This window comes from Ambystoma mexicanum, chromosome 7p (genome assembly GCF_040938575.1).
Source record: "Ambystoma mexicanum isolate Mex_15411 chromosome 7p, UKY_AmexF1_1, whole genome shotgun sequence".
Classification (NCBI taxonomy): Eukaryota; Metazoa; Chordata; class Amphibia; order Caudata; family Ambystomatidae; genus Ambystoma; species Ambystoma mexicanum.
The window spans coordinates 9,421,130-9,447,605 of record NC_090939.1 but is presented as its reverse complement, the minus strand read 5'-3'; the positions used below and the strand labels follow the sequence as shown (position 1 = coordinate 9,447,605).

Genomic DNA, 26,476 nt, shown 5'->3' with positions numbered 1-26,476 from the left:
GGCCAGGACAAGATCCCTCCACAACTGGCACAGCATGGACAGGGCCAGGACAAGATCCCTCCACGCCTGGCACAGCATGGACAGAGCCAGGACAAGATCCCTCCACGCCTTGCACAGCATGGACAGAGCCAGGACAAGATCCCTCCACGCCTGGCACAGCATGGACAGGACCAGGACAAGATCCCTCTACGCCTGGCACAGCATGGACAGAGCCAGGACAAGATCCCTCTACGCCTGGCACAGCATGGACAGAGCCAGCGCACATGTTATTTCCAAAGAGCAGTTGAGGGCTGGATCCAGGCAGCCCAGCAGCTTCTGTGCAGATGGAGCTCTCTGCCTTCACATGTGCTTCTCCCCTGATCAGCAGCACTTGCCATACGCTGCCTGGAGAGAGGGGCAGGTAACGGGCACCCAGTCTACCCTCTGTCTTGGCCATAGCTCACTGCCGGGCCTACTGTTGGGGGTGGAAGTGTGAGTGTAAAAAAATGGGTCGGTAAGTGCAGCTGTTAGTAGAGGCACGCCTGGCCCTCTGGAGTGCAGTGCATTGCAGTCAAAGCTCCATCAGTGCCCCCCTATAGTGTCACCCCCCACCCCCAGTGCCCTCTGAGTTGCTCCGCCCCTGATTTCAAGTGGATTCAGTTTAAAGGGACAGGCCTATTTTTAGTCGGGTTCCCACTATTCTGCAAAGACCTTCCAAAATGTTCAGTTAGTCTAACACCCTTCATTGTAAGTACAATACAACATGAAAAGACCCACATATATGATGTTGACAGGTTGAGCACTGTGCATTTACCCTCAACATGCACACTCCCTCATGCGGGATGCTTATGTTGCTTTTATAACCTGCACTAGATAAACCTACCCTGGCAGGCAGAGGGGGGAGCCCTGACCACTGGGGGGCAGCATTGCTTGGAATGTTAGCACAGAACATTTCAAATCAATTAGGTTGTTTTTGGTTTGCCAGCTTTCCAGGAAATGACGAATACGCTATGATTTCACGCACATACAAAGCATAGCAAGTAGCATGTATGCCCAGAGTAAAGTCTTTATTCACACAGTAGCTTTAACGATGCATGAATAAACACACTTCCGTGAGAGAGCAGAAACTGTAGCAAGTCAATCATGGCCTCAGTACCCAGAGGAAGCCCCTCCAGCCTGGCTTCACATGGTACATCTATGGCGGTGTCCTGCTAATGAGAGTGAGTGGAGAAGGCCAGTCAGCACCCTGTTGCTGAACTTGCATGAGGCCCCCTGCGCATCCCCCTTCTGCTCTTAACTGTGAGCTGTAGGCTTCAGGGGGCCCATGCAATGTCTCCAGAAGTTCCAGGCGGGGTCCACCAGGACTGTGACCTGCCTGGGGTGTGTAACCTGGTTCTGACCACCTTCTTCTAAAACCTCTTGCTCTTGTTTTTACTGTTGAGTCAGACCATGTGGTTTCCAGACCAGAAACAGGTTCCAGTACGAAATAGCTCTGCCTCCACTACCAAGTTACTGACTCTGCCTTCACTGCCAAGTTACTGACTCTGCCTTCACTGCCAAGTTACTGACTCTGCTTCCACTGCCAGGTTAGTGACTCTGCTTCCTCTACCAAGTTACCGACTCTGCCTTCACTGCCAAGTTACTGACTTTGCCTCCACTGCCAGGTTACTAACTCTGACTCCACTGCCAAGTTACTGACTCTGCTTCCACTGCCAACCACGTTACTGTCTCTGCTTCCACTGCCATGTTACTCACTCTGCCTCCACTGCCAAGTTACTGACTCTGCTTGCACTGCCAAGTTACTGACTCTGCTTCCACTGCCAAGTTACCTACTCAGCTTCCACAGCCACGTTACCAACTCTGCTTCCACTGCCAAGTTACCGACTCTGCTTCCACTGCCACGTAACTGACTCTGCTTCCACTGCCAAGTTATTGACTCTGCTTCCACTGCCAGGTTACTGACTCTGCTTCCACTGCCAGTTTACTGACTCTACTTCCAATGTCAAGTTACCTACTCAGCTTCCACTGCCACGTTACCTACTCTGCTTCCACTGCCATGTTACTGACTCTGCTTCCACTGCCAAGTTACTGACTCTGCTTCCACTGCCAAGTTACCTACTCAGCTTCCACTGCCAAGTTACTGACTCTGCCTCCACTGCCAAGTTACTGACTCTGCTTCCACTGCCCCGACTCTGCTTCCACTGTCAAGTTACCTACTCAGCTTCCACTGCCAAGTTACTGACTCTGCCTCCACTGCCATGTTACCTACTCAGCTTCCACTGCCAAGTTACTGACGCTTCCTCCACTCTTAGGATTACCAGTGAGAACAGATGGCTTCTATATTGTGAAGGGGAATTGATAGGTTGTGGCTGGACAGTCATTTTAGTGACCAACACTGTTTTCCATCCATTCCAATTCAAGAATGGTCTTTGCCATCGTTCTCTTCAAGAGCTATCCCACTCGCCAGATACTGGCCATTTATGTACAGATCAAGGTGTGTGCCTCAGTGTACTGACTTCCGAGTGCTATAATTCTTGGTAGCTAGAGATATAACTATGCTCCCCGAACCTTCTATACTGCAAACATGTATGACATTTGATGCAGGTTTCAGTATATTGCTTATTTTCCGTTCAGTGCCCCATTACAGCTGCAACATAAGGGCAGGCATCTTTTCCATTTAATTTCTGCTTGTATTATTGTTTGAGGTTTGTTATGTGATTTATGCATTTCATTGTGATGTACTTTGTGCCTTGTGAATATTAGTCACTTCCGGGTGTCAAGAGGGTAACGTGGAGGTTGATACAGAATAGGGGAGAACAAACCGGGTACAAATGAGCCTATTTGTGGGTGATCCAAAGCCACTTTCCTGGCCTTGCCCTCAGCTGCAGCATGTGCTAGGGCGAGTTTGCAATACACGTGGTTTGGTGGGTGACCCTGTTAAGTCTTGAAGGTGTCTGTGGATGGAGTCTAGTTCTTTTCAGATAGCTCATATAAACAGGTCTATTTGGACAGACTTCCATCTTCTACAGATGCCGCGTTGTAAATACATTCTGTTAGGTTTCTTATATGTGTACACCACAGGGTGTTGCTGTATCACCAGCTGTGTTGGAAGCTACGCAAGGAAGGAAGTAGTGCATCGTGGTATGTACGTCAGGTGCTCCTTGATACCTTCCAGTATCAGGTGGAGGCGCGAGATACAGGTACAATGAGAACTCGAGTCTCTGGAGGAACTGCATCTCTCACACAGACAGCAAGTCCATGTCTCCCCAGAAAGGAATGCTAGGCTCTACCATCTGGGAAAGTCTTGCTGATACCCAGAGTGCAGCTGGGCAATGCGGTCATCCATGATTCTAAACTTCTGAGATCATACAGCAAGGTTACCTTAGGAGCCAGAGTGTCATGGAGTCAGCTGGTAGATGAACCCCCGCAGCCAGCCTGGCTCCATGGCACAAAGACTCCTTTGAAGGAGATGTTTCTCTTCTTTTGTGGGGGAATATGACATAACATGTGCAAAGGATGTCCTCACCGAGATCACATGTTCCGGGTTTGAGAAGTCAAAATGCTCCAGATTCGCCTTGAAGGTATCGAGGATCTCCTGGTGTTTCGCCATGTCTGTGGCCAGGATGAGCGCAATGATCTTCTGGAAAACAAGACAGACAGACAGGATTGATCAGATGCAAGCATCTCAGGACAAGTGAAAATGAACACAGATGGGCCTTTATCTCTCTTTCACTCTCTCTACCTCTCTCTCTCTCTCCCTCTCCCTCTATCTCTATCTCTCTCGCTCTACATCTCTCTCTCCCTCTCTCTCTATCTCTCGCTCTTGCTCTCCCTCTCTACCTCTCTCTCTCTTCCACTTTCCCTCTCCCTCTATCTATATCTCTCTCGCTCTACATCTCTCTCCCCCCCTCTCCCCCTCTCTCCCTCTTTCACTCTCCCTCTCTCTATCTTCCCCCTCTCTCTCCCCCCTCTCTCCCTCTCTCTTTCTCTCCCTCCTCTCTCCCTCTCTCTCTGTTCCCCCTCTCTCTCTCCCTCCCTCTCTCTCTCTTTCTCCCTCTCTCTACCCCCCTCTCTCTCTCTCCCTCTCTCTCTCCTCCCCCTCTCTCTCTCCCCCTCTCTCTCTCTCCCCTCTCTTTCTCCCTCTCTCTCCCTATTTCCCTCTCTCTCATCCCCCTCTCTCTCTTCCCCCTTTCTCTCTCTCCCACCTCTCTCACCCCCTCTCTCCCTCTCCCTCTCTCCCTCTCTTTACCTCTCTCTCTCTCTCTTCCTCTCTCCCCCTTCCTCTATCTCTATCTCTCTCGCTCTACATCTCTCTCTTCCCCCCTCTCTCTCACTCCCTCTCTCTACCTCTCTCTTTCTCCCTCTCTCCCTCTATCTCTATCTCTCTCACTCTACATCTCTCTCTTCCCCCTCTCTCCCTCTCTCTCCCTCTCTCCTTCCCCCTCTCTCTCTCTCTCCCTCTCTCTCTCCCCTCTCCCTCTCTCCTTCCCCCTCTCTCTCTCCCTCTCTCCCCCTTTCTCTCCCCCTCTCTCTCCCTATCTCCCCCCTCTATCTCTATCTCTCTCTCTACATCTCTCTCTCTTTTTCTCCCTCTCTCTCTCTATCTCTCCCTCTCCCTCTATCTCTCTCGCCCTACATCTCTCTCTCTACCTGTCTCTCCCTCTCCCTTTCTCTCTCTCTATCTCTCTCTCTCTCTCTTCCCCCTCTCTCTCTCCCTCTCTCTACCTCTCTCTCTCTCCCTCTCTTCCCCCCTCTCTCTCTTCCTTCCTCTCTCTCTCCCCTCTCTTTCTCCCCCTCTCTCCCTCTCTCTCTCACTCTCTCTCTCCCTCTCTCTCTTCCCCCCTCTCTCTCTTCCTCTGTCCCTCTCCCCCCTCTCTCTCCCTCTCTCTCTCTCTCTCTCCCTCTCTCTCTCTCTACCTCTCTCTCCCTCTGTCCCTCTCTCTCTCTCTCTCTCTCTCCCTCTCTCTACCTCTCTCTTTCTCCCTCTCTCCCCCTCCCTCTCTCTCTCTCTCTCTCTGCATCTCTCTTTCTATCCCTCTCTCCCTCTCTCTCCCCCTCTCTCTCCCTCTCTATCCCCCCACTATCTCTCTCCCTCTCTCCCTCTAGCTCTATCTTTCTCGCTCCTCTACCTCTCTCTCTCCCCCTCTCTCCCTCTCCCTCTCTCTCACTCTCTCTCCCTCTCTCTCTTCCCCCCTCTCTCTCTTCCCCCTTTCTCTCTCTCCCCCTTCTCTCTCCCTTTCTCTCTCTCTCTCCCTCTCTCTTCCTCTGTCCCTCTTCCTCTCTCTCTCTCTCTCCCTCTCCCCCTCTCTCTCTCTACCTCTCTCTCTCTTCCTCTGTCCCTCTCCCTCTCTCTCTCTCTCTAACTCTCTCTTTCTCCCTCTCTCCCTCTCTCTCTACATCTCTCTCTCTCCCTCTCTCCCCCCTCTCTCTCCCTCTCTCTCTCTTTCCCTCTCCCTCTCTCCCTCTATCTCTCTCGCTCTACATCTCTCTTACTCTCTCTCTCCCTCTCCCTCTCTCACTCTCTCTCTCTCCCTCTCTCCCTCTCCCTTTCTCTCTCTCTACCTGTGTCTTCTCTCTATCTACCTCTCTCTCTCTTCGCTCTCTCAGAAAATACAACATGTAAAAGCTGAATTTTACTCAACAGAAGAATTCCGCAGTTGGAATGACAAAATTATTTTTTACTCCTGAAAAATGATTTCCGTCTCATTAAAAATAGAGTAAAGTACCCCCACTTCACGATCTATCTGGAGCCCCGCCCTCACCGATCTGCAGTACATTTCAGGTGTTATTTCCATTACTGCCACTTTTTCAGGGTAGTAATGGAATTACTGCCAATTTTACCACATCGCCAAATTCTGAGATTAGTGGTGAAGTGGACGATTCATCTGCAAGATGAAGCTGGGGGGGGGGAACCCTCCAGTGTACCTCCAAAACTCCCCATACCTCTGCCCCAAAGTTAATTGCCGCAGCAGCTGCTGCCACTTCCCTAATGCACCGCAGCGAGCAGAAAACATAGCTCCAGTAAAAAGATAAATGTACCTTATAAAACTTTTAGTCCCAACAAGGAACACCCACTAAATGTTATTTAAACGCTCGTTTATGTACTTGTATAAATAAATACACGTTATGTTTTCTTTTGAAATTCTTACTTTACCCCTTAATTCCCCTTCCTGATTAAAAAAACAAATACATAGAGAGACATACATATACTTTCCCCATTTTAAATCTCCACCCCCCACCCCCCCACTGCTAATTACCTGTCTGATAAAAACAAGGAATAAGTACTTAGACCTGCATTTGCGTTACATTAATTTCTACAGCATTTATTGGTCATTTGTCTTTTTTTCTTATTCAATAAAATACTCAGGGTGTTCTCATAGCTTTATAAACCTGCAGCTCGGGCCGTACCAGGCGTTATGGTCCCTCATACCTCGTTAAAGGCCCTCTACGCTCGGGCCTTTGACTCCGTCTTCAGGGCCCATAACGCCTGGTACGGCCCTCGCTACAGGTCTATAAAGCTATATTAGAACCTCAGGAGGGCGAATAACCCTTTCCCATTGGTCAATTTTCAGGCTATAAGAGTGGGTATAGCTCAGAGTTTTCTTATAGCCCACACATTTCAGCATTGCTTTCTTTTTCTCAGAAAGCAGTGCACTAACAGGGCTTCACCCCCTATAGCGGCCTAGCTGAAAGTTACATTTTCCTACAAATACTTTTTTTGTTTTTTTAATTTAAATTAGCAAAAAGAATAATTGACTATAAATAAGCCCAACTTATATATTTCTCATATTATTTTTCATGAAGGGAGCTATGAAACACTGTTATGGCAATGACCTTCTGAGTACAATGAACATACTCTCTTCCACATCTAGCCAATCCGGCGCCAGCTCATGCTCTCTTTTGCCTGGTGCATCCTCTCCATGGCCACCAACTGGCTACACAGAGGTACTGCACGCCCAGAGTAAAGTGGAGGAAGTGGGCACTAAACGGTGGTCTTTCACCTGATCACCTGAACTTAAGCAGGCCCTAGCATCCACTGTGTCCCATTGAGCACCCGTGGGGGCTGAGACCCTCACCTGTCTGATGCTTTTGAACTCTTGAGGCTCCACGTTGGAGAAAATGTTGCACTCTGGCTGGGCCACAATCTGGAAGGCCACGGCACAGTGATGGTTCTCCAGTGGGGAAATGTCGTTGTACCGAACGGCCAGCTCTGTTCGGGCGTTAATTTGGTACCTAAAGAAAAGAGAGACTTGAGAAGCATCTCAAACAAAGCCGCACAACATTGGGTTTCCTAGACATCATCACTCTATGCTTCAAGCATGTCCTTCCTCTTACTGTCTGCCGAAGGAGAACTGGAAAGATCCAACCATGATAGATTGCACTTAGTGGAGGAATTAGGGACAATCTCACTCACTGCACAATCTTATATTAGGCAACCTAATCATTGGGTTCCGTAAGTTGCACAGCATCACTCTTATTCACCAAAAGCCCACTGTCTCACCCCTACACAACAATGTATCTTGCAGAATCATCACACCCAGTAACAACTTTAAATGTGCCCGGAGAGAACCTAGACTCGCATTTCCACTTCATGGCCCCATCCACGCGGATCCTACTTTATGCCCACACTCTAGGTCATTTATCAAAACTCATGAGCTGTACTCAATCAGCACAAAATATACACACACACACACACACACACACACCCCCCCCCCTGTTTCAGTACCCGTCTGCAATTATCTCTTGGCCAAAACACAGACTTTTTTCACTGCGAGTCCTACCGAATTACCAGAGCACTTTCTACTCAACCAAGAGTCACCAGATGCAAATCACAACCAAAGTCTTCTGCACGCCTCACCTCATCAGCTCAGAATATTGAAAACAGTGACCAGACACATCACTGAAGCCATGTGGTGTCCATGCATGACCTCACTGTGCCGGAGAAGCCCATCAGCAACTGCAGTTATCACCGTGCACAGAAGGTCTTGTCTAGATGAAAACTATTTTAAACCCACAAACCAGACATGGAGATCCTGGAGGCAAGCTCGCGACTTTTTGCAACTGTATCCTTCCAGGCCATGAAGGGGGTGCAGATGGCCAATGGACATGCTTCATTTCAAAAGTGGACATAGTCAAAATTCATCTACAGGTGGAGGCGATTTTATGCAATGGCTTTACTACGACAGAGCAGAGAGCATTTGAACGCAGAGGAAAGATTGCCCCGCCAATAGACATATATTTGCTTGATAGACTGGCACTACGCCTGAGCTGCCAGCATTTGATAAGCAGCACCAAATGTATCCAAACAGAAGCACGCTCCAGACCAGTTGCACCACACCCTAAAGTTAGTGGCTGTGTTCCATATAAATTACAGTAAATGCTGACAAATTCCAATTGTGGCATATATTCTTCACTGGCTTGTAGCCAACACGTGTTTCAACCTCCTACCGAGGTCCTCCTCAGGGCTACAATACCAATGCCATATTCACATAGTGACACAATGTCATACCAGACACACATTGCATTCATTGAGATTCCATAAATGACATACATTTGCGTTTGTTTAACAATAGTTACAGGCCACACCAAACAGAACAAGAAATTAAGTCAACAGGAACCAGCAGCCGGACCACAAATGGTTTGGAGTAAAAAGGTGAGAAAGAAAACATACATTGTAATGGGTTACTACTCGTCAAACTTGACAATCCACACATAAAGTCAACCCTACTGCATGATCTGATAGCGTGTGCGCTAAGATGGATACCTTGGACACCTTACCTACTAAAGTGTGGGAGACCAAGAAATAATCTAGCCGGGATGCCGCGTTATGAACAGAGGAGTGAAACATATATTATATTTTGCCTAAGTTGCTGGTTCTCCAGACATCGTTGCCTGGAGCAGCTTGCCTGTATGGCACCCGCGAACCCAGGCTGCAAGGTGCCTGTCTGATGCCACTATCCCCTCGAGGCATACCTTCACAACGGCACGACCCCAAGTGCCCAGGCGACCTCCCACGAGCACCCACCGCCCCCGAGACAAGATCCACAACGCAGCAACAACGTTGCTGCATCTAAAATGGCCGCCGCATTCCACGAGGAGCTTTTGTTTATTTTGGTTGCCTAGCAACCTCTTTGCCGCACGACCTTAGGGAACGAGGCAAGCCGGAGGTGGAAGCCGGCCCACCTCTCCCAAGGCCCACTCCGACTAAGGCCCCTTCCTGTCTGCCCCTCAGCCCCATTTAGGACTAGGGCAGGAGCCCTGCTACATGCAGTAGCACTGCCTCTCCCTCCTGCTAAGGAGCGACGCTTCTGGAGCAGCTTGCCTGTAAGGCACCCGCGAACCCAGGCTGCAAGGTGCCTGTCTGATGCCACTATCCCCTCGAGGCATATCTTCACAACGGCACGACCCCAAGTGCCCAGGTGACCTCCCACGAGCACCCACCCCCCCGAGACAAGATCCACAACGCAGCAACAACGTTGTTGCATCTAAAATGGCCGCCGCCATCCAAGAGGAGCTTTTGTTTATTTTGGTTGTCTAGCAACCTCTCTGCCGCACGGCCTTAGGGAACGAGGCAAGCCAGAGGCGGAAGCCAGCCCACCGCTCCCAAGGCCCACTCCGACTAATGCCCCTTCCTGTCTGCCCCTCAGCCCCATTCAGGACTAGGGCAGGAGCCCTGCTACATGCTCTAGCACTGCCTCTCCCTCCTGCTAAGGAGCGACGCTGCCGGAGCAGCTTGCCTGTATGGCACCCGCAAACCCAGGCTGCAAGGTGCCTGTCTGATGCCACTATCCCCTCGAGGCATATCTTCACAACGGCACGGCCCCAAGTGCCCAGGCGACCTCCTACGAGCACCCACCGCCCCGAGACACGATCCACAACGCAGCAACAACATTGCTGCATCTAAAATGGCCGCCGCCATCCACAAGGAGCTTTTGTTTATTTTGGTTGCCTAGCAACCTCTCTGCCGCACGACCTTAGGGAACGAGGCAAGCCGGAGGCGGAAGCCAGCCCACCTCTCCCAAGGCCCACTCCGACTAAGGCCCCTTCCTGTCTGCCCCTCAGCCCCATTTAGGACTAGGGTAGGAGCTTAGCTACATGCAGTAGCACTGCCTCTCCCTCCTGCTAAGGAGCGACGCTTCTGGAGCAGCTTGCCTGTATGGCACCCGCGAACCCAGGCTGCAAGGTGCCTGTCTGATGCCACTATCTCCTCGAGGCATATCTTCACAACGGCACGACCCCAAGTGCCCAGGTGACCTCCCACGAGCACCCACCGCCCCGAGACAAGATCCACAACGCAGCAACAACGTTGTTGCATCTAAAATGGCCGCCGCCATCCACGAGGAGCTTTTGTTTATTTTGGTTGTCTAGCAACCTCTCTGCCGCACGGTTTTAGGGAACGAGGCAAGCCGGAGGCAGAAGCCGGCCCACCGCTCCCAAGGCCCACTCCGACTAATGCCCCTTCCTGTCTGCCCCTCAGCCCCATTCAGGACTAGGGCAGGAGCCCTGCTACATGCTCTAGCACTGCCTCTCCCTCCTGCTAAGGAGCGACGCTGCCGGAGCAGCTTGCCTGTATGGCACCCGCAAACCCAGGCTGCAAGGTGCCTGTCTGATGCCACTATCCCTTCGAGGCATATCTTCACAACGGCACGACCCCAACTGCCCAGGCGACCTCCTACGAGCACCCACCGCCCCTGAGACACGATCCACAACGCAGCAACAACATTGCTGCATCTAAAATGGCCGCCGCCATCCACAAGGAGCTTTTGTTTATTTTGGTTGCCTAGCAACCTCTCTGCCGCACGACCTTAGGGAACGAGGCAAGCCGGAGGTGGAAGCCGGCCCACCTCTCCCAAGGCCCACTCCGACTAAGGCCTCTTCCTGTCTGCCCCTGTCCGCACCTGCGCCACGGCGCCGGACATTGCTCTGTGACTATTTCAACCACGTAACGTGTCTCTGGACTGCAAAGTATCATCACGCATGGCCCTCTGCTACTGGAACACTCTGCGTTTTAACTCTAGACCGGTAAGACTGATATCGTGAAGTGTCTACCTGTATGTCAACTAGTTGTATAATCTACCCTCACGCTTACCAACAACAAAAAAGAAAATGCGAGGCCATTTGGAGCAAACATCCATCTGAAGCCAATAAACGCAAACTTGCTAAACTGTCCACACTATACAAAAAAGAAATGTACCTTGCAAAACGCACTTCCTTTGACACACGCATAGCTAATGCCAAGTCCAACATAAAGGAATTGTTCACAATTCTTAAAGAAGTAGAGACCCCAATAGCACCACCTGATACTTGCATAAAAGACAAAAAATGGTGCGAGGACATCCAATTCGCCCTTTCTAACAAAATAGCCACTCTTCAAAACAAAATCTCACGCAAACGAATTAGCCTACCTGATCCCTCTGCCTCCAATTCCACAGGCAAAACCAGTAGAGGCGATGCCACGCTATTCAACTTCACCAAGGTCTCCATTATTGAAGTGGAAAGAATAATTCTATCCCTCAAACCATCAAACTGTCAAGGGGATCTATGTCCGGCACAACTTATCAAGGATGCAGGCCGTGACTTATCGCCTTTCATCACCAAACTCATTAACGCATCCTTCACCACCGGCATTATTCCTACCAACCTGAAACAGTCATGGGTACTCCCTCTGCTAAAAAAACCCACTCTCGACCCATCCATACCCACCAACTATAGGCCCATCACCACAGTGCCTTTTCTCCTAAAAATCTTGGACAAGGTAGCTTATACTCAAATTCAAAAACATCTGGAACAACATCACCTGTTAGGAGCTAGACAATCTGGATTCCGCCCCCAGCATGGCACAGAAACTGCCTTCATTGATCTAAAGACACAAATTGACGAGCTGTGAGATGAGGGGAAAGCAGCACTACTCCTCCTCCTAGATCTCTCAGCTGCCTTCGATCTTGTCGACCACTCCATCTTATGTAACCACCTTAACACAGCAGCACACTTCTCCCATCAAGCCATCACCTGAATTAAATCCTTCTTAAATGGCAGAACAATGAGGGTCTTCTCGCCGTTAGCAGCCGCTGACCCCATACCCATTACCTGCGGTGTGCCTCAGGGATCCTGTGTCTGACCAACACTCTATAACATCTTCACTAAGCCCCTTTTCGATGATCTGGATCATCTTGGTATCACCTACACTAATTATGCAGATGATACACAGATCCTCCTCCCGCTTCCCAGGGATTATGAAAAGGATTTGGCCTTGGTGAATATCATCATCCAGGCATGGATGGCCACTCATGGCCTACGCCTGAATGATGATAAAACGGAACTTATCATCCTTGGCATCCATTCCAACTTACAAAAACTAGGACCCAAGTACTCATCTTTCATAATTGATGGCAACATCATAAAAGTAGAGCATGAGGTTAAAACACTCAGCTTCTACCTTGACTCTCAATTATCATTCACAAAACAGGTTAACTCCCTTGCATCGTCTACAGCCTACACATGCAAATTGATACATACAGGTAAACCATTCCTCTCAGATCACAGCTGTATTACTTTAGCCAGAGCTCTCATCCTCTCACGCCTGGACTACTGTAATGCACTCTACCTAGGATCACCAAAAGCCATTATCAAACGCATCCAAATCCTCCAAAACAATGCCTTGAGAGCGGCCCTAGGAATGTACCGAAAAGATCACATCTCCCAGATCAGTCGACAACACAACTGGCTTTCAACTCACGAGAAAGTACTCCTAAAAACTCTATCTCTGACCTATAAATCCCTCAATAGTGCTGCTCCCATTTACCTAATAGAGAGGTTCCACAAGTACACATCCTCCAGACCCACCAGATCTGTCAACAAAGACCGTCTTGTCGTACCCAACTTCAAACGGACCACAATCGGAGGCAACAGCTTCCCGGTGAAAGCCTCTAAACTATGGAACAACCTGCCTCCTAGCTTAAGACTGAACCAAACTTACCACAAATTCAGAGCTAACACTACTATATGGCTAAAAACTAACAACCAACTCTCCTAACCTAGCAATGAGACCTACCCATATGACCATGCTAGCCTGCCACTAGCCTTTACTCTGTATCTCTCGCTTTGGTCTTCTGTATATTATGCTGAAAACTTGTCTCCTTGTAATTAACCCCCCTTGCCTGCATTATGTATATTGATGTGTATATAAGTCTTGTATTACTCTATGTATAATTTGTGGTGTATACCATTGTATAATCCTGTGTGTAACCAAGTCTCGCATATTCTTGTATCTGCTGCACACTGTTACCCCTGGGTATGACGCACATTACAAATAATAAACAAACAAACAAACAAACATGTCCTGCAGTTTGCAAGTCCCCTTTGGTACCCCTGGTATGGTCCCGGTCGGGCTCCATGACCGCATTGAAATCCCAAGCCCAAATTATTTCCCCAGATGGCAACCCTTCTAGTTGGCGGCCAAGGGTCTCTACCGAATCTTGATTTGGGCCATAATAATTAACCATATGTACAAACGGCTCTGTATGGTTCCTAGCACTACCAGGCCTCTTCCCTCTTGATCTTTAACCATAGTGATCAGACGGAACCTGACGGAGTTGTGCATAAGGATACACACCCCTCTGGAGTATGAGGAGTAGGAAGAAAAGTAACAGTGACATCCCCAGTTCTGCCCAAATTTCGATTCCCCACCTGGCATTAGATGCATCTCTTGTAGAAACGCTACATCTACATGATGTCTCTGAATGTACAATACTACCTTCCGGCATTTGGACCGTTCAGGCCTCTCACATTCCATGTAATACTCCTAAGTGACCTGACCATTTAGTACCCATATCATGCTCACTACCACGTTTTGTTCCTCTTGCATAGTTTGTGATGCTGTGACACCCCATTACCCATTAAAGTAAAGCGACTCTCGATTCCTCTGTGCATCTTTAATGTTAGCTCCTTTAACAACCCCCCTCCGTCCTCACCAGCAACCCCAACCTGCCAGTTTCCTCCCTCCCCCTCACTAGAAAAATAATGTCCTTCCATCATGTTCCACCCTGAGTTTGGTTGGGAAGAGCATAGCATACTTCATGTCCCGCGCTCTAAGTCTCCTTTTGTCATCAATGAACGTTTTTCCTGGAGGTATGCACTTTATCCGAGAAGTCAGGAACAGAACAGATCTGTGCACCCTGATATGTCAGGGAACCCTTTTCCCTAGCCTTACGCAAAGCACGGTCTCCTTCCCGATATTTCAAAAGTCTGGGTATCAGCGGTTTCCTCATCACCCAAGACTTCCTTCAACAGGCCTTCTACCATAGCCTCCATATTCTGCTGGTTTGCCGTCCCTGGTATCCCCACAATTTGCAGATTTTTGCACTGAAAGCGAGACTCAAGTCATCTTGTTTGTCCGTTAGTTCCTTTATCGCTTTTCTGATCAAGACCAATTCTCTCCTTGCTGTGTTAGACTCGTCCTCAACCGTGGATACTCGACCTTCTACCTTGTCCAGGCGACTTCCGTGCTTATCCAAGCGCAGCTGCATATGGTCTACTTTGCATGTCAGGGTGTCCATCTTGCCATCCAGCGATTGTATGCTTGCTTGTACTTGAGCCAACATTGTTTTAATATCGCTGAGTGTTCCCCCCCACCCCCGGATCCAGCATGGAGGATTGTCAGGCTTCAATTAGGGAGCAGTCCCCAAGTGATAGTGTTTTGGCCGGAGTTTCAAAGTGACGTTTTGATTGTTGCTTGCCTGATTTTTGTGACTTGGATATCTCGCTGAGTATATTTCCTGATCCCACATAGGCACACAATGGGACTCTAGACCTTGGCAAGAATCTCAACACAGTCCAGAGTGACATTTCTCACTAATATATCATGCCAAGTTGACCTGTTGATGTCTGGGAACACCACTCTTCTCCACAAGACTCTAAGGGAGAATCCGGCGAGGAGACTGCCAAGGTTGGAACGTCAGCCAATAGTCGCCAACCCAGAGACTATGAGCCCACTGAGTGGCCCTTCCTTTCCTGGGCCGTCGGGCAGTAACTCCACCATCAAACAGTGAGTCATACCCTCGAAATGAGACTGTTTATGGCCTCCGTATTGCGCCCCCTTTCACACACCTCATTGGGGGCCCACCAAATCTTTCCCTCAGATCAGGGCCTCCCTTTTCACCCAACTGTGCAGCTCTGTGTGCTGGTGTACCTGGTGAATCCAGGCACTGTCACGAGGGAGACGCCAATTGTTCCTCCTCTAACCAGAACCCCTTATTAGGGTCAATGCAGCAAACAAGGCGCAAACAAAAGGACCCCCCTTCAGGCCTAAGGATCGTGTAAGAGGCTGGCCAACAGTACCAGAGCTGACCCCCTCCTCCGTGTCACTGCCACACCACATGCCTGGGGGGGCCAAGCGGGCTACTGCTTTCGGCAGATGGCTGCCACTCACCGCAATTATACTCATCGTCCCTCAGCTGCCAAGGGGGTCTGGTAGCTTATGTTGCCTGACCTCTGGCTTCCCAGGTCTCTGAAAGGGTAGCAATGCTTTATCCGTGCTCGCGTGCAAAGTAACGCCTCTCCCTCTCCATTAGCTCCAGTATCCACGTATCGAGACCCAACACGGATGCCTCCCCCCTCTCGGGCTTCTCAGTCAGCCAGCAGTCCTCACACGACTCTGCGTGGCACAGGGAGAACCACTACCCTCCTCGCTCTGGTCACTGTTGGTCGCTCGCGCGGGTCGCATGCACCAGCCAGGAAATCCTGTCGACGAGCCCCACCTCCACACTGCGTTGGCAGCATTCCCCCTGCTATCTCCATCACTCGAGCTCGGCTGTCCTCCAAAGTTATACCAATTCAGGCACAAAACATTCCAATGTTGCTTAGGTCCTACATAGAAGCGATGGCAGATCAATTGGAGCAGGATAAAGACTGCATAGTGTAGGATTGCCCAGGAGCTCACAGGCTCGTGCCCATCTTGACTGGGCTCTCTAGCGCCCCCCCAACCATGATGGAATTACTTATAGAGAACGATACAAGGGAACATGATGGAGTAGTAAAACAAATAGAAGATGTGAAAAAGGAGATTGAACTAATGAATGCTGTGCATGCCATAGTGGACACAAATTACAAAAAGATAAATGAAGGATTAAAAACTCATCAGAATGAGGATAAATAAAGAAAATCCAAACAAAATTCAGGGATAAATGAGACTATCATGAGGACAGGGTACATCATTTCCAAACGAAATATGATGATAGTGGATATGGACATTCTAACGATACCACACCCCAAACCTCACCTGCTAGCTCGGATCCGGAGAGTGACCCTGAGATAGGTGAGGGTAGCAAAGAAAGACAGATTACCCAAAACAAATATTTAGAGCAACTAAAGAGAATAAAGAAAGAGAATTTCAACACTGTCGTAAAAAAGTAAGATTCCAGGATCCACTGGTACCAAATACCATAATAACTATATAACCAGACGCAGTACTAGGAGTGGGAGAAGGGGTAGAGTAGCGAGACCCAATCGGGATGACAAGAGTAACCAGATCTTGGTCTCAAAAGCAGACACAGACAATGAAATGAAAAGTGTTGTCTTGAATCTATCGCACAGAGATCTTAGTGAAGTTGGAGTAAAAGTCCTTAATAGGGGACTGTCCTTTGCACCAAGTGTACAGAATAATTGGACCAATATATCTTTTCAAATTTACGGGAACATTTTAATTGAAAAGAAAAAATAATTTCACCAGCACAAATCTCAAATATGTAGAGGAACAAGAAAGAAACCAGACAGTGAATTAACTGTCACTGACATTGCCAACACCCACCTTCTGTTGTCACCGGATGACTCCGAGAAGGTTTAGGACTTAGACATCCTAAGGGAATTAGATATAGACCCTAAACATCTTATAGACATAGAAATGAAGGAAATATCGCGGTTTATACCATTCTTTGTCACGGAGAACGCTATAGACTTGCTCCACAAGGCTGTTACCCAAGACATCCTCAAGTTGTTGGACACGGAAAGACTCAAATTGAAAACTGACAACTTATCACGAGTAAAGAAACAAGGTTTGACCTCGCTAAAGAAGGATGAACAGATTATAATTAAACCAGCAGATAAGGGAGGGAATGTTGTGATTATGGACAGGGTAGATTAGATTAGAATGGTGGAAAATCATTTAGAATTACTGGGCTGTTATGAGAAATTAAAAACTAACCCTTTGATGGAAATCATGAAAGAAGCTGAGGATATGATAGATAAATGGTTTCGAACCGGATTATTAAGTGATGAGGACAAAAGCTATCTGTCTTTGAAAAATCCTAGATTGCCAATGATTTATTTCCTACCCAAAGTTCATAAAACATGGGTTGGATTACAGAAAGATGTTCCAAGTTTATAGTTGCGATTATATACAAAGTAGAGCCCAAACTACCTGCATTCTTGAGAGACATTATGCACTTATTGCAAATGTTAGAATGTTTTGAATGGGGAGATGATGTCTATTTTGTCACACTGGATGTGAAAGCATTGAATAATCGATACAACATCCTTCAGCCGTGAAAGCAATTGAATGCACGTATGGTAGCAGGTCTGCTTCGTACCTCCTACATATTCAACCACTGAGTGATTGGTATTACTTGCTCACGTTTCTTCTTGGTAGTTTTACCATATATTTCTTCAGACTGAATCTTGGGTCTTATGGTATAATACCAAACAGTGGCTTGGTCTGAGGGGTTTTCTGAAGCCCTGGTGTTACTGTTGGTCCCAGAGAAAGGGTTTTAGGGAGTTAATTTGTGGAATGGGAGTCCTTGTCCCCAAGTGGGGACTCACACCCTGTGAGGTGCCGCTTGCCACCACCCCTATGTGGAACATTGCATAGCAGACTCACCTGCATAGCCTCACAAGGAAAGCCCCCCCCCTGGGGAAAAGGGACTGAAATTCACGATTCGTCACATACCACACAGTCATTGTTACCCTGGTGTCTAATTGCAGACACCATAGGTCACCTTTCCATAGTCCTTGAGTAAAAGAAGCACATGGCCATTCTTACCCTTTGGTGTGTCTTTAAACAAAACAAAGATATTTTGGATGAATCTATACAGAGAACATGACCCCACCTATCAGTACACTTTGAACATACAAGTATCATTACATTGGACTTCATTGCATACTAAATTATATTGAAGTTGAATTGTAAAGCCCTGAAGAAGCTCACCTAGAGAACTGCACAATTTTTTGTGGTTAAGGACTGAAACACGTGTAGGCTGAAAAACATGACAGTGTATGTTTCATCGATGTATATTGAATGGGATATAGTTATAATTATCCTATTCAAATGATATTAAAGGAATACGAATGGTTGTGTGATATTATGCTCTGGTGCTAAGAATGAATTCAAAGAATGTATGGTAATAGAAACCAAGTAATAGAAAATATGTTGAATCATTACATGATATATGCCAAGTGCACTATGCAAAGAAAACGTGTGGACAATATAATACATGTGAGATTACTAACCAATTGAAAATGGGAGTCCTGGGAGTCCCTCTGCCAGACATCAGTCCTGGTTACAAGAGACTTACCCAGAGTCTTTAGCTCACTATCTTTCACAGAGAAGAAATATCCCAAACATATCAGTCTTTGTCCTGCCCTGGGGCAGTCCAGCACTGAAATGCTAGGCAATTCTCCTCTGAACAAGAGTACCAACAGAAACCCCAGACACGTGTTTCAGTCTGGTTGGACCTCATCAGTAGGGTGGATCTGTGCCTCTCTAAGAATAGTGAGCAAGGGGTCCACGTCTGGATTCCCCTAGTAACTTAGGGTGAGACCCAAAGTTACTTGAATATGCAAATTGACAAGGGGGGTCCTGGGAGTCTCTCTGTCAGACATTAGTCCTGGACCCCCCTTGTTAGATTACTAACCAAGACACAGTAGTTTCCACGTACATTAAATCCAAAGGAATGTTAGGAATATACTGAGCTACATACGAGTAAGCACAAGAGAAGCGCCTAACAAGTGAACAATAAATAAGCAGCGCTATGATATGAAGGGAAGCAGCTCATTATGTCACCAGCACATACAGGGTCGATTGATTCTCTAGAAAGAGTATTGAAGGCACATAAGGTTTGGTGTCAACCTTTGCCCCGTGTCGCAGATTATAGTAAGAATCTGGAGAGTAGCGCAGCCAGGATCATCCTAGGCCTGTACCCTTTAAGCAATAACCTTTCCATGTTACCTGGTGAAAAGCAGTGCACAGTCATTGCTACCCTAGTGCCTGATTACAGACCCCATCATCTTCTGTGGAACTTGATGGCAGACATCACACAGTCCTTCCTGCCCTGGTATGTAGTTATAGGCAACACAGGGGCCCCTCCCATAGCACTTGATTACAGATACCACACCCTTACTTTTCCTGTGCTGTCTGGTTATATAACCACATGCCACCCTTCCCATAGAGCCAGATTGAAGTCTCCACACAGTCTCTCTTCCTAGCCGTTCACTACGGGAGACTAGTGCACGCACCCTCAGCCTTCTTACTCCACAGTCACTCCTTTCTGTACCTCCAGCTTGGCACATGTAAAGGGGATTGACAGCTAGAGAAATCTTGGATTGAGAAAAGAAGTGCTTTCACCTACGCGTTATTGTATCCAGGGTGGTCCAGATCGTGGCAAATGGCAGCCGTCATTAGAATCAGGACCTCTGTCTGTGAAAGCTTCTCCTGCGTAGGCAAAAACAATCTGTCGTGACATATGCAATGAATTAAACACTTTAATCAAGGTTTCGGAGTGCTGTACAGGCGTAACTCGATTGACGTGACAGTGAAACCCATGATTGCTGAAGGCGTGTCTCCTGGGTACAGGCAGGGAAGGGGGCCCAGGGTACATGGGGTCTTGGCCATTAAAGGTGATCTTTCTGTAGATGAACTGCCCCCATCCTGCAACATAACAAACCTCAGAATCTGGGTGCAGGGCTTAAGGGTTCTTGCGGGGATATGGGAAAAGACGTTGTGCAGGAACCTTTCCCTTCACCTACACAGAAGATCTTTACAGGTGACCAAACTAACTTCCCTGTGTGTAGATGGTGGTCTCTGCTGCCTTTAGACACCCTCACGGCTCTGGCTGGGCCCTTGAAGAATGTCATCAAGGATATCGTCAACCATGACTTGTCATACCTGGAGAACACTAATGTCATGGCGACAAGTCCAGGGCCTGCAATTTGTGAATGCAACTATTGTGTGAGGGGGTCTAATGAGTGAGGAACTGCCTGCAGCTGGGCTCAGGTAATATAAAACGAGTGATTGTCGGCTTCCAGCCTCGACTCAGGATGGGGACGCAACTTGCACCACTCATTAATGGGCACCAAGCACCCCCGTTCAGCAAGGACATAGGCACTGGTCTTTAGCTTGACTATAGCCTAATAATGAAGGTCTAGGTATCCGCTCTGAGCATAGCAGATTTCTACATCTGAGTGTGTGCAGAAGCCTCCCACCACCACACACACGCACCAACATCTCCTGCTGATCTGGAGGGGGTCTCCACATCACTGTAGGAAGGGTCTGACTGGATCGTCTGTGGAGGGTGAGATACACAAACAGGCACCCAGAGCCCTTTGGAACACCTGTAAGGGGCTATCATGGCTCCCTTTCTAAAAAAAGAGAGCTATGGTGCTAAGGGACGCCGGTGGTCTAGCATTCTGGAGTGCAGGCAATGGTATGTGGAACATCGACTTTCATGCTCACACAAAGGACCTCATTATGAGCATTGTGATGACAATAACATGTGTTCTTTTAAATAGCACTTGGTTTCAAATAGTTCCTACTCATGAGTTGGAATCATTTGATTATTCTGCATGGGGTGCATATAAAATATGCTCTGTATGGGAACTGATCTGGTCTGTCCAAAAGGAGAAGTGACCTGACGTGGCTTCAGGTGTTTAAGGAAGAGGAACTATAAGAGGGGGCACACACGGTTTGGCTCAGGAGGGAGGCTTCCTGAGGTCTACACGGGAGGGGAGGCTTCCTGAGGCCTACACGGGAGGGGAGGCTTCCTCAGGTCTACACGGCAGGGAGGCTTCCTCAGGTCTACACGGGAGGGGAGGTTTCCTCAGGTCTACACGGGAGGGGAGGCTTCCTCAGGTCTACACGGGAGGGGCGGCTTCCTCAGGTCTACATGAGAGGGGCGGCTTCCTCAGGTCTACACGGGAGGGAAGGCTTCCTGAGGTCTACACGGGAGGGGAGGCTTCCTCAGATCTACACGGGAGGGGCGGCTTCCTCAGGTCTACACAGGAGGGCAGCTTCCTCAGGTCTACACGGAGGGAGGCTTCCTCAGGTCTACACGGGAGGGAGGCTTCCACAGGTCTACATGGGAGGGAGGCTTCCTCAGGTCTACACGGGAGGGGAGGCTTCCTCAGGTCTACATGGGAGGGGAGGCTTCCCGAGGTCTACACGGGAGGGGAGGCTTCCTCAGGTCTACACGGGAGGGAGGCTTCCTCAGGTCTACATGGGAGGGAGGCTTCCTCGGGTCTACACGGGAGGGGCGGCTTCCTCAGGTCTACACGGGAGGGGCGGCTTCCTCAGGTCTACACGGGAGGGGCGGCTTCCTCAGGTCTACACGGGAGGGGAGGCTTCCTCAGGTCTACACGGGAGGGGAGGCTTCCTCAGGTCTACACGGGAGGGAGGCTTCCTCAGGTCTACACGGGAGGGAGGCTTCCTCAGGTCTACAGGGGAGGGGATGCTTCCTCAGGTCTACACGGGAGGGGAGGCTTCCTGAGGTCTACACGGGAGGGGAGGCTTCCTCAGGTCTACACGGGACGGGCGGCTTCCTCAGGTCTACACAGGAGGGGAGGCTTCCTCAGGTCTACATGGGAGGGAGGCTTCCACAGGTCTACACGGGAGGGAGGCTTCCTAAGGTCTACACGGGAGGGGAGGCTTCCTCAGGTCTACACGGGAGGGAAGGCCTCCTCAGGTCTACACGGGAGGGGAGGCTTCCTGAGGTCTACACGGGAGGGGAGGCTTCCTCAGGTCTACACGGGAGGGGAGGCTTCCTCAGGTCTACACGGGAGGGAGGCTTCCTCAGGTCTAAACTGGAGGGGAGGCTTTCTCAGGTCTACACGGGAGGGGAGGCTTCCTCAGGTCTACACGGGAGGGGAGGCTTCCTCAGGTCTACACGGGAGGGGCGGCCTCCTCAGGTCTACACGGGAGGGGCGGCCTCCTCAGGTCTACACGGGATGGGCGGCCTCCTCAGGTCTACACGGGAGGGGCGGCTTCCTCAGGTCTACACGGGAGGGAGGCTTCCTCAGGTCTACATGGGAGGGGAGGCTTCCTCAGGTCTACACGGGAGGGGAGGCTTCCTCAGGTCTAAATGAGAGGGGAGGCTTCCTCAGGTCTACATGGGAGGGGAGGCTTCCTGAGGTCTACACGGGAGGGGCAGCTTCCTCAGGTCTACACGGGAAGGGAGGCTTCCTCAGGTCTACACGGGAGGGGAGGCTTCCTCAGGTCTAAATGAGAGGGGAGGCTTCCTCAGGTCTAAATGAGAGGGGAGGCTTCCTCAGGGCTACACGGGAGGGGAGGCTTCCTCAGGTCTACACGGGAGGGGAGGCTTCCTCAGGTCTACACGGGAGGGAGGCTTCCTCAGGTCTACACGGGAGGGGAGGCTTCCTCAGGTCTACACGGGAGGGGAGGCTTCCTGAGGTCCACACGGGAGGGGAGGCTTCCTCAGGTCTACACGGGAGGGGAGGCTTCCTCAGGTCCACACGGGAGGGGAGGCTTCCTCAGGTCTACACGGGAGGGGAGGCTTCCTCAGGTCTACATGGGAGGGGAGGCTTCCTCAGGTCTACATGGGAGGGGCGGCTTCCTCAGGTCTACACGGAAGGGGAGGCTTCCTCAGGTCTACACGGGAGGGGAGGCTTCCTCAGGTCTACACGGGAGGGGAGGCTTCCTCAGGTCTACACTGGAGGGGAGGCTTCGACAGGTCTACACGGGAGGAGAGGCTTCCTCAGGTCTACACGGGAGGGGAGGCTTCCTCAGGTCTACACGGGAGGGGAGGCTTCCTCAGGTCTACACTGGAGGGGAGGCTTCCTCAGGTGTACACAGGAGGGGAGGCGGTGAAGGACCTGTGATAGCTGATCGGTGTACGCACCCGCAGGTTGCACAGGGAGATCATGCTGTACATCATCTGGGCGACACAGAAGCAGTGGCGGAAGTTGTGGAAGGGATTATTCCTGTAGTTGTCGTGTATGCAGAGCTGCAAAGAAAGAGAAAGGAGAGATTAAGATGGAAGATGCTAGTATATGTGGAGACGTTCCACCAGAGCAGCCGCCGAGCCACTATATGCTGACGGTAAATGCAACAAGGGAGTCTGAGGTTGCTTCACACTTGAGCTCTACGTTAATGCAGTGAATTTGCAGTGCTTCATAATACTGCTCATCTGGCATAACTGAAGATGGCGGGAACCTGCTTTAGGATTTCTGAATCCTGTCTGGATCTGGAGGTCCCACGGCCCCACATGCATGTATTATATGTAGGATGTTCTAATGGAAACCCCGGAAGGCCCCAGTCTTCCATGCTACGTCTAGATGAACAGTTATGTATTCTGCTCCCATTCTTATGTTCTACATTTCACATTCACCTGCAAACTCATTATGAAACAATACACATTTAAAAAGAATTCCACTGAAGTCCTTCAGACATTTTTATTTTTTGTTTTATAAAAGGAAGGAGAGACCACAAGGGGGAGCAGAGAACATGGCCGCCTACAGCTGGAACTCTACAGTTTCCTCCGAATACAACGTCCCAGAGAATGCCCCCCGCACGCCTCGTTGTATCCGCAAAACAAAAAGGCAATCCAGATGCAGGTCTACAATTGGAGGCCTCAAGAAGAAACAGCAAACCCAAGGCCTTAGTGTTTGACATGGGACAACAAAACCGGTGGGCCTGGGAATCGGCACCTTAGGTAGAGAAACGGGCAGAGCTGTACAACCCATTGAGTTGCTGTGGTGTCCCATCGGCCCTTCAGCTCTCCCATTGATTAGATTGGGTCGATGAAGGGAGATTACCACAGTGCCGCGGTATCAAGCAGGCCTGGAAATACCCTGAAGCGTCCTGGGAGGCCAAAACAGCAATCTGCTAATGCCTAAGTCAGTGCAATGGCCCATGCTAAGACTAAGCAGGCGGAGGAGGCTTGGGAGGGGCCTTGTCCAGAGAAAAGCTCTGGTCCACCTTTGCATACCCATCACGAGAACCCACATGGAGACATAGCTGGACCCCAGGAATCAAGATTATAGCCCTAAAAGAGTCCTCACCAAAGGGATTTGGACTGGGATACTCTGATTGGCTCGGGAGACCATAGAAACAGCCAGAGATGAAAGGAGAGACACGCTTTGAATATAGAAAACCCTAAATACAGTCCCATAGCAAAGCTAACATGGGTAAGTCCCCACTCAACAGTGTGACAGACGATGCAGAGACTGAGGGAGCAGCCACTGAAAGATATCAAAAGACTGCTCGTGGATGTTCAAGCATCATTGTTAGAACTGAAAGACAGAGGAGATAAAGTGGAGGATCCACTAGAAGCGATTGAGGATAACCATTCATCAATGGAAATTTTGGAGTCAAGTTTGGAATCACAGATCAAAGAACTGGAATGAAAGCACAAAAACACAGTCTGAAGATGGTCATTCCAGAAGATTGAGAGGAGAAACAACCTACGCTTCTTTGGAATTCCATGTAAGAAAGGAGAAACCCCCAGTCATTTGGCTAAGAAAGTGAGAAATATCTTGAGTACCCTATGTGAAGAAGAGGGAGGCAAGGAAATTCTACTAGACCGTCTGCACAGGGGCAGAGGCCAACCAGATACCCAAAATCTGTAATTGCAAGATGCCATTGCTTCAAAGGCAAAATGGACATCCTAGACACGGCAAAGAAAAAAGATGCCATGGACTTTGAAGGTGCGAAAGTGAGGATATTCCAAGACCTATCTTTCATGACAGTCGAAGAAAGGGAACTACAGAAGGCGATTCCCATTTCCCCTCTCATTCAAATATGGAGGAACTGAGTATAGGCTTACGGGTATGGACGAGATGCCCCAACTGCTCCAAGGTCTACAAGACAGCCCAACTGGAGGAGACTTCGGGAAAAGAGAGAAGGAGCAAAAGGGGTAGTGAGAAAAAGATGTCTGGAATGAGGACTGCAGAGAATTGTAGTAGAAAATGGTCAGGGTGATTCATGGTCCTGCGTCTGTCACGCGAGTCCTTCTTGTTGTTGTTGGAATCCGGACTTCGCGTGACAGAAGCGGGGACCGTTGTCAGCTGGAAGAAAGCAGATCTCCGGGCAGGCTCGCATAATAAAGAGACCTAAATAACTTACTCCACCTCATCGTGTCTCCCTTCAAGGACATTCAGAAAAGTCGCTCATCCTTCACCTACGGGACGTTGAGGAAGAAATAATGCTAGTGGACATTGAGTTTTGAAAATTAAATGAAAAAAGGATGGTGGTTAAAGAGAAATAAGTAATTGAGGGAGCGTTAACCTCTGGAAGTTCAGCATTTAAAAAGGGGAGCCTAGAGAGAGATTTATAGATTATAAAGCCGAAGAGTAGGAGGGAGAGAGGTTCTGCCCTGATGGCCGAGAATCACCCAGGTATCTCATCCATTGAGGTTTGGGGGGAGGGGAGGCTATTGAATATAGTTGTTGTTGACACGTTGGATATGGGGGGTGCATCTAAAGGTTAAGGGGAGGAAAGGAATCAGATGTGGAAGCGCTTACTTGTTAATGGACTTACATCAATGCATTCAGTGTAGTGGGGGAGCGAGCACTGGGCCAAGCCTGTGGGGAAGTTTCCAAAGGAAAATGATGACTAAGTCTAAAAGAAAGATGAGAATAGCCACTCTTAATGTCAAAGGGTTGAATTCCCCCACAAAGAGGCTCCTATTGGCCAGTGAGATATTAAGGAGCACACCTTCTGGGCTCCTTCTCCAGGAAACCCACTTTAGAAAAGGGGAAATGAAAATAGCAGGTAAGGGGATTTGACATACTTTTGGTCCTTAGCTAAAATCAAAAAATGTGGCGTAGAGATTCTGTTGGGGTCAGATTGGGCTCTAGATGATGTACAGATCAAGAAAATCAAGAGTGCAGAATGAAACTGATCAAAGAGAAACTGGAAGGAAAGTGGCTTACAATAGTGGCTCTAAATATCCCATCCACCCCGCCAGGTAGGATTTCTTAAGAAAGCCGTGTGGGGAGACAACGCTGGGCAGAAGGAATTACGCAAATAGGTGGTGAGTACAATATGATGAGGGACCCCAACCTTGACTGGATGTCAGGGATGGCGTTGACAGTAAGACATAGGGAGGGGGAAATGATAGCCTTGGGTGAGTGTTTACAACAATACTCCTTATGTGTCACATGTGTCATGCGGATAGGTTGCCTACTCATAGGAAAAGGGAGCGAACACCTCATAGTGGCTTTGTGGGCAGAGGTGGGAGGATGGTAAGATCACGATATGCTTTTTATGGAAATGAAG

General features: G+C 49.2%; 1 protein-coding gene across 1 annotated transcript in view; it reads right to left on the bottom strand.

The window, feature by feature from the left end:
* The window catches only part of PDE9A (phosphodiesterase 9A), a 543,111-nt gene that overhangs the window by 107,021 nt on the left and 409,614 nt on the right, over positions 1 to 26,476 (bottom strand). The window contains exons 12-15 of the mRNA XM_069635653.1: positions 23,097 to 23,201; positions 19,596 to 19,678; positions 7,056 to 7,212; positions 3,506 to 3,619 (exon numbers count right to left, since the gene is read on the bottom strand). Coding sequence (XP_069491754.1) covers positions 3,506 to 3,619; positions 7,056 to 7,212; positions 19,596 to 19,678; positions 23,097 to 23,201 — 459 coding nt within the window. The remainder of the gene's footprint in view (positions 1 to 3,505; positions 3,620 to 7,055; positions 7,213 to 19,595; positions 19,679 to 23,096; positions 23,202 to 26,476) is intronic.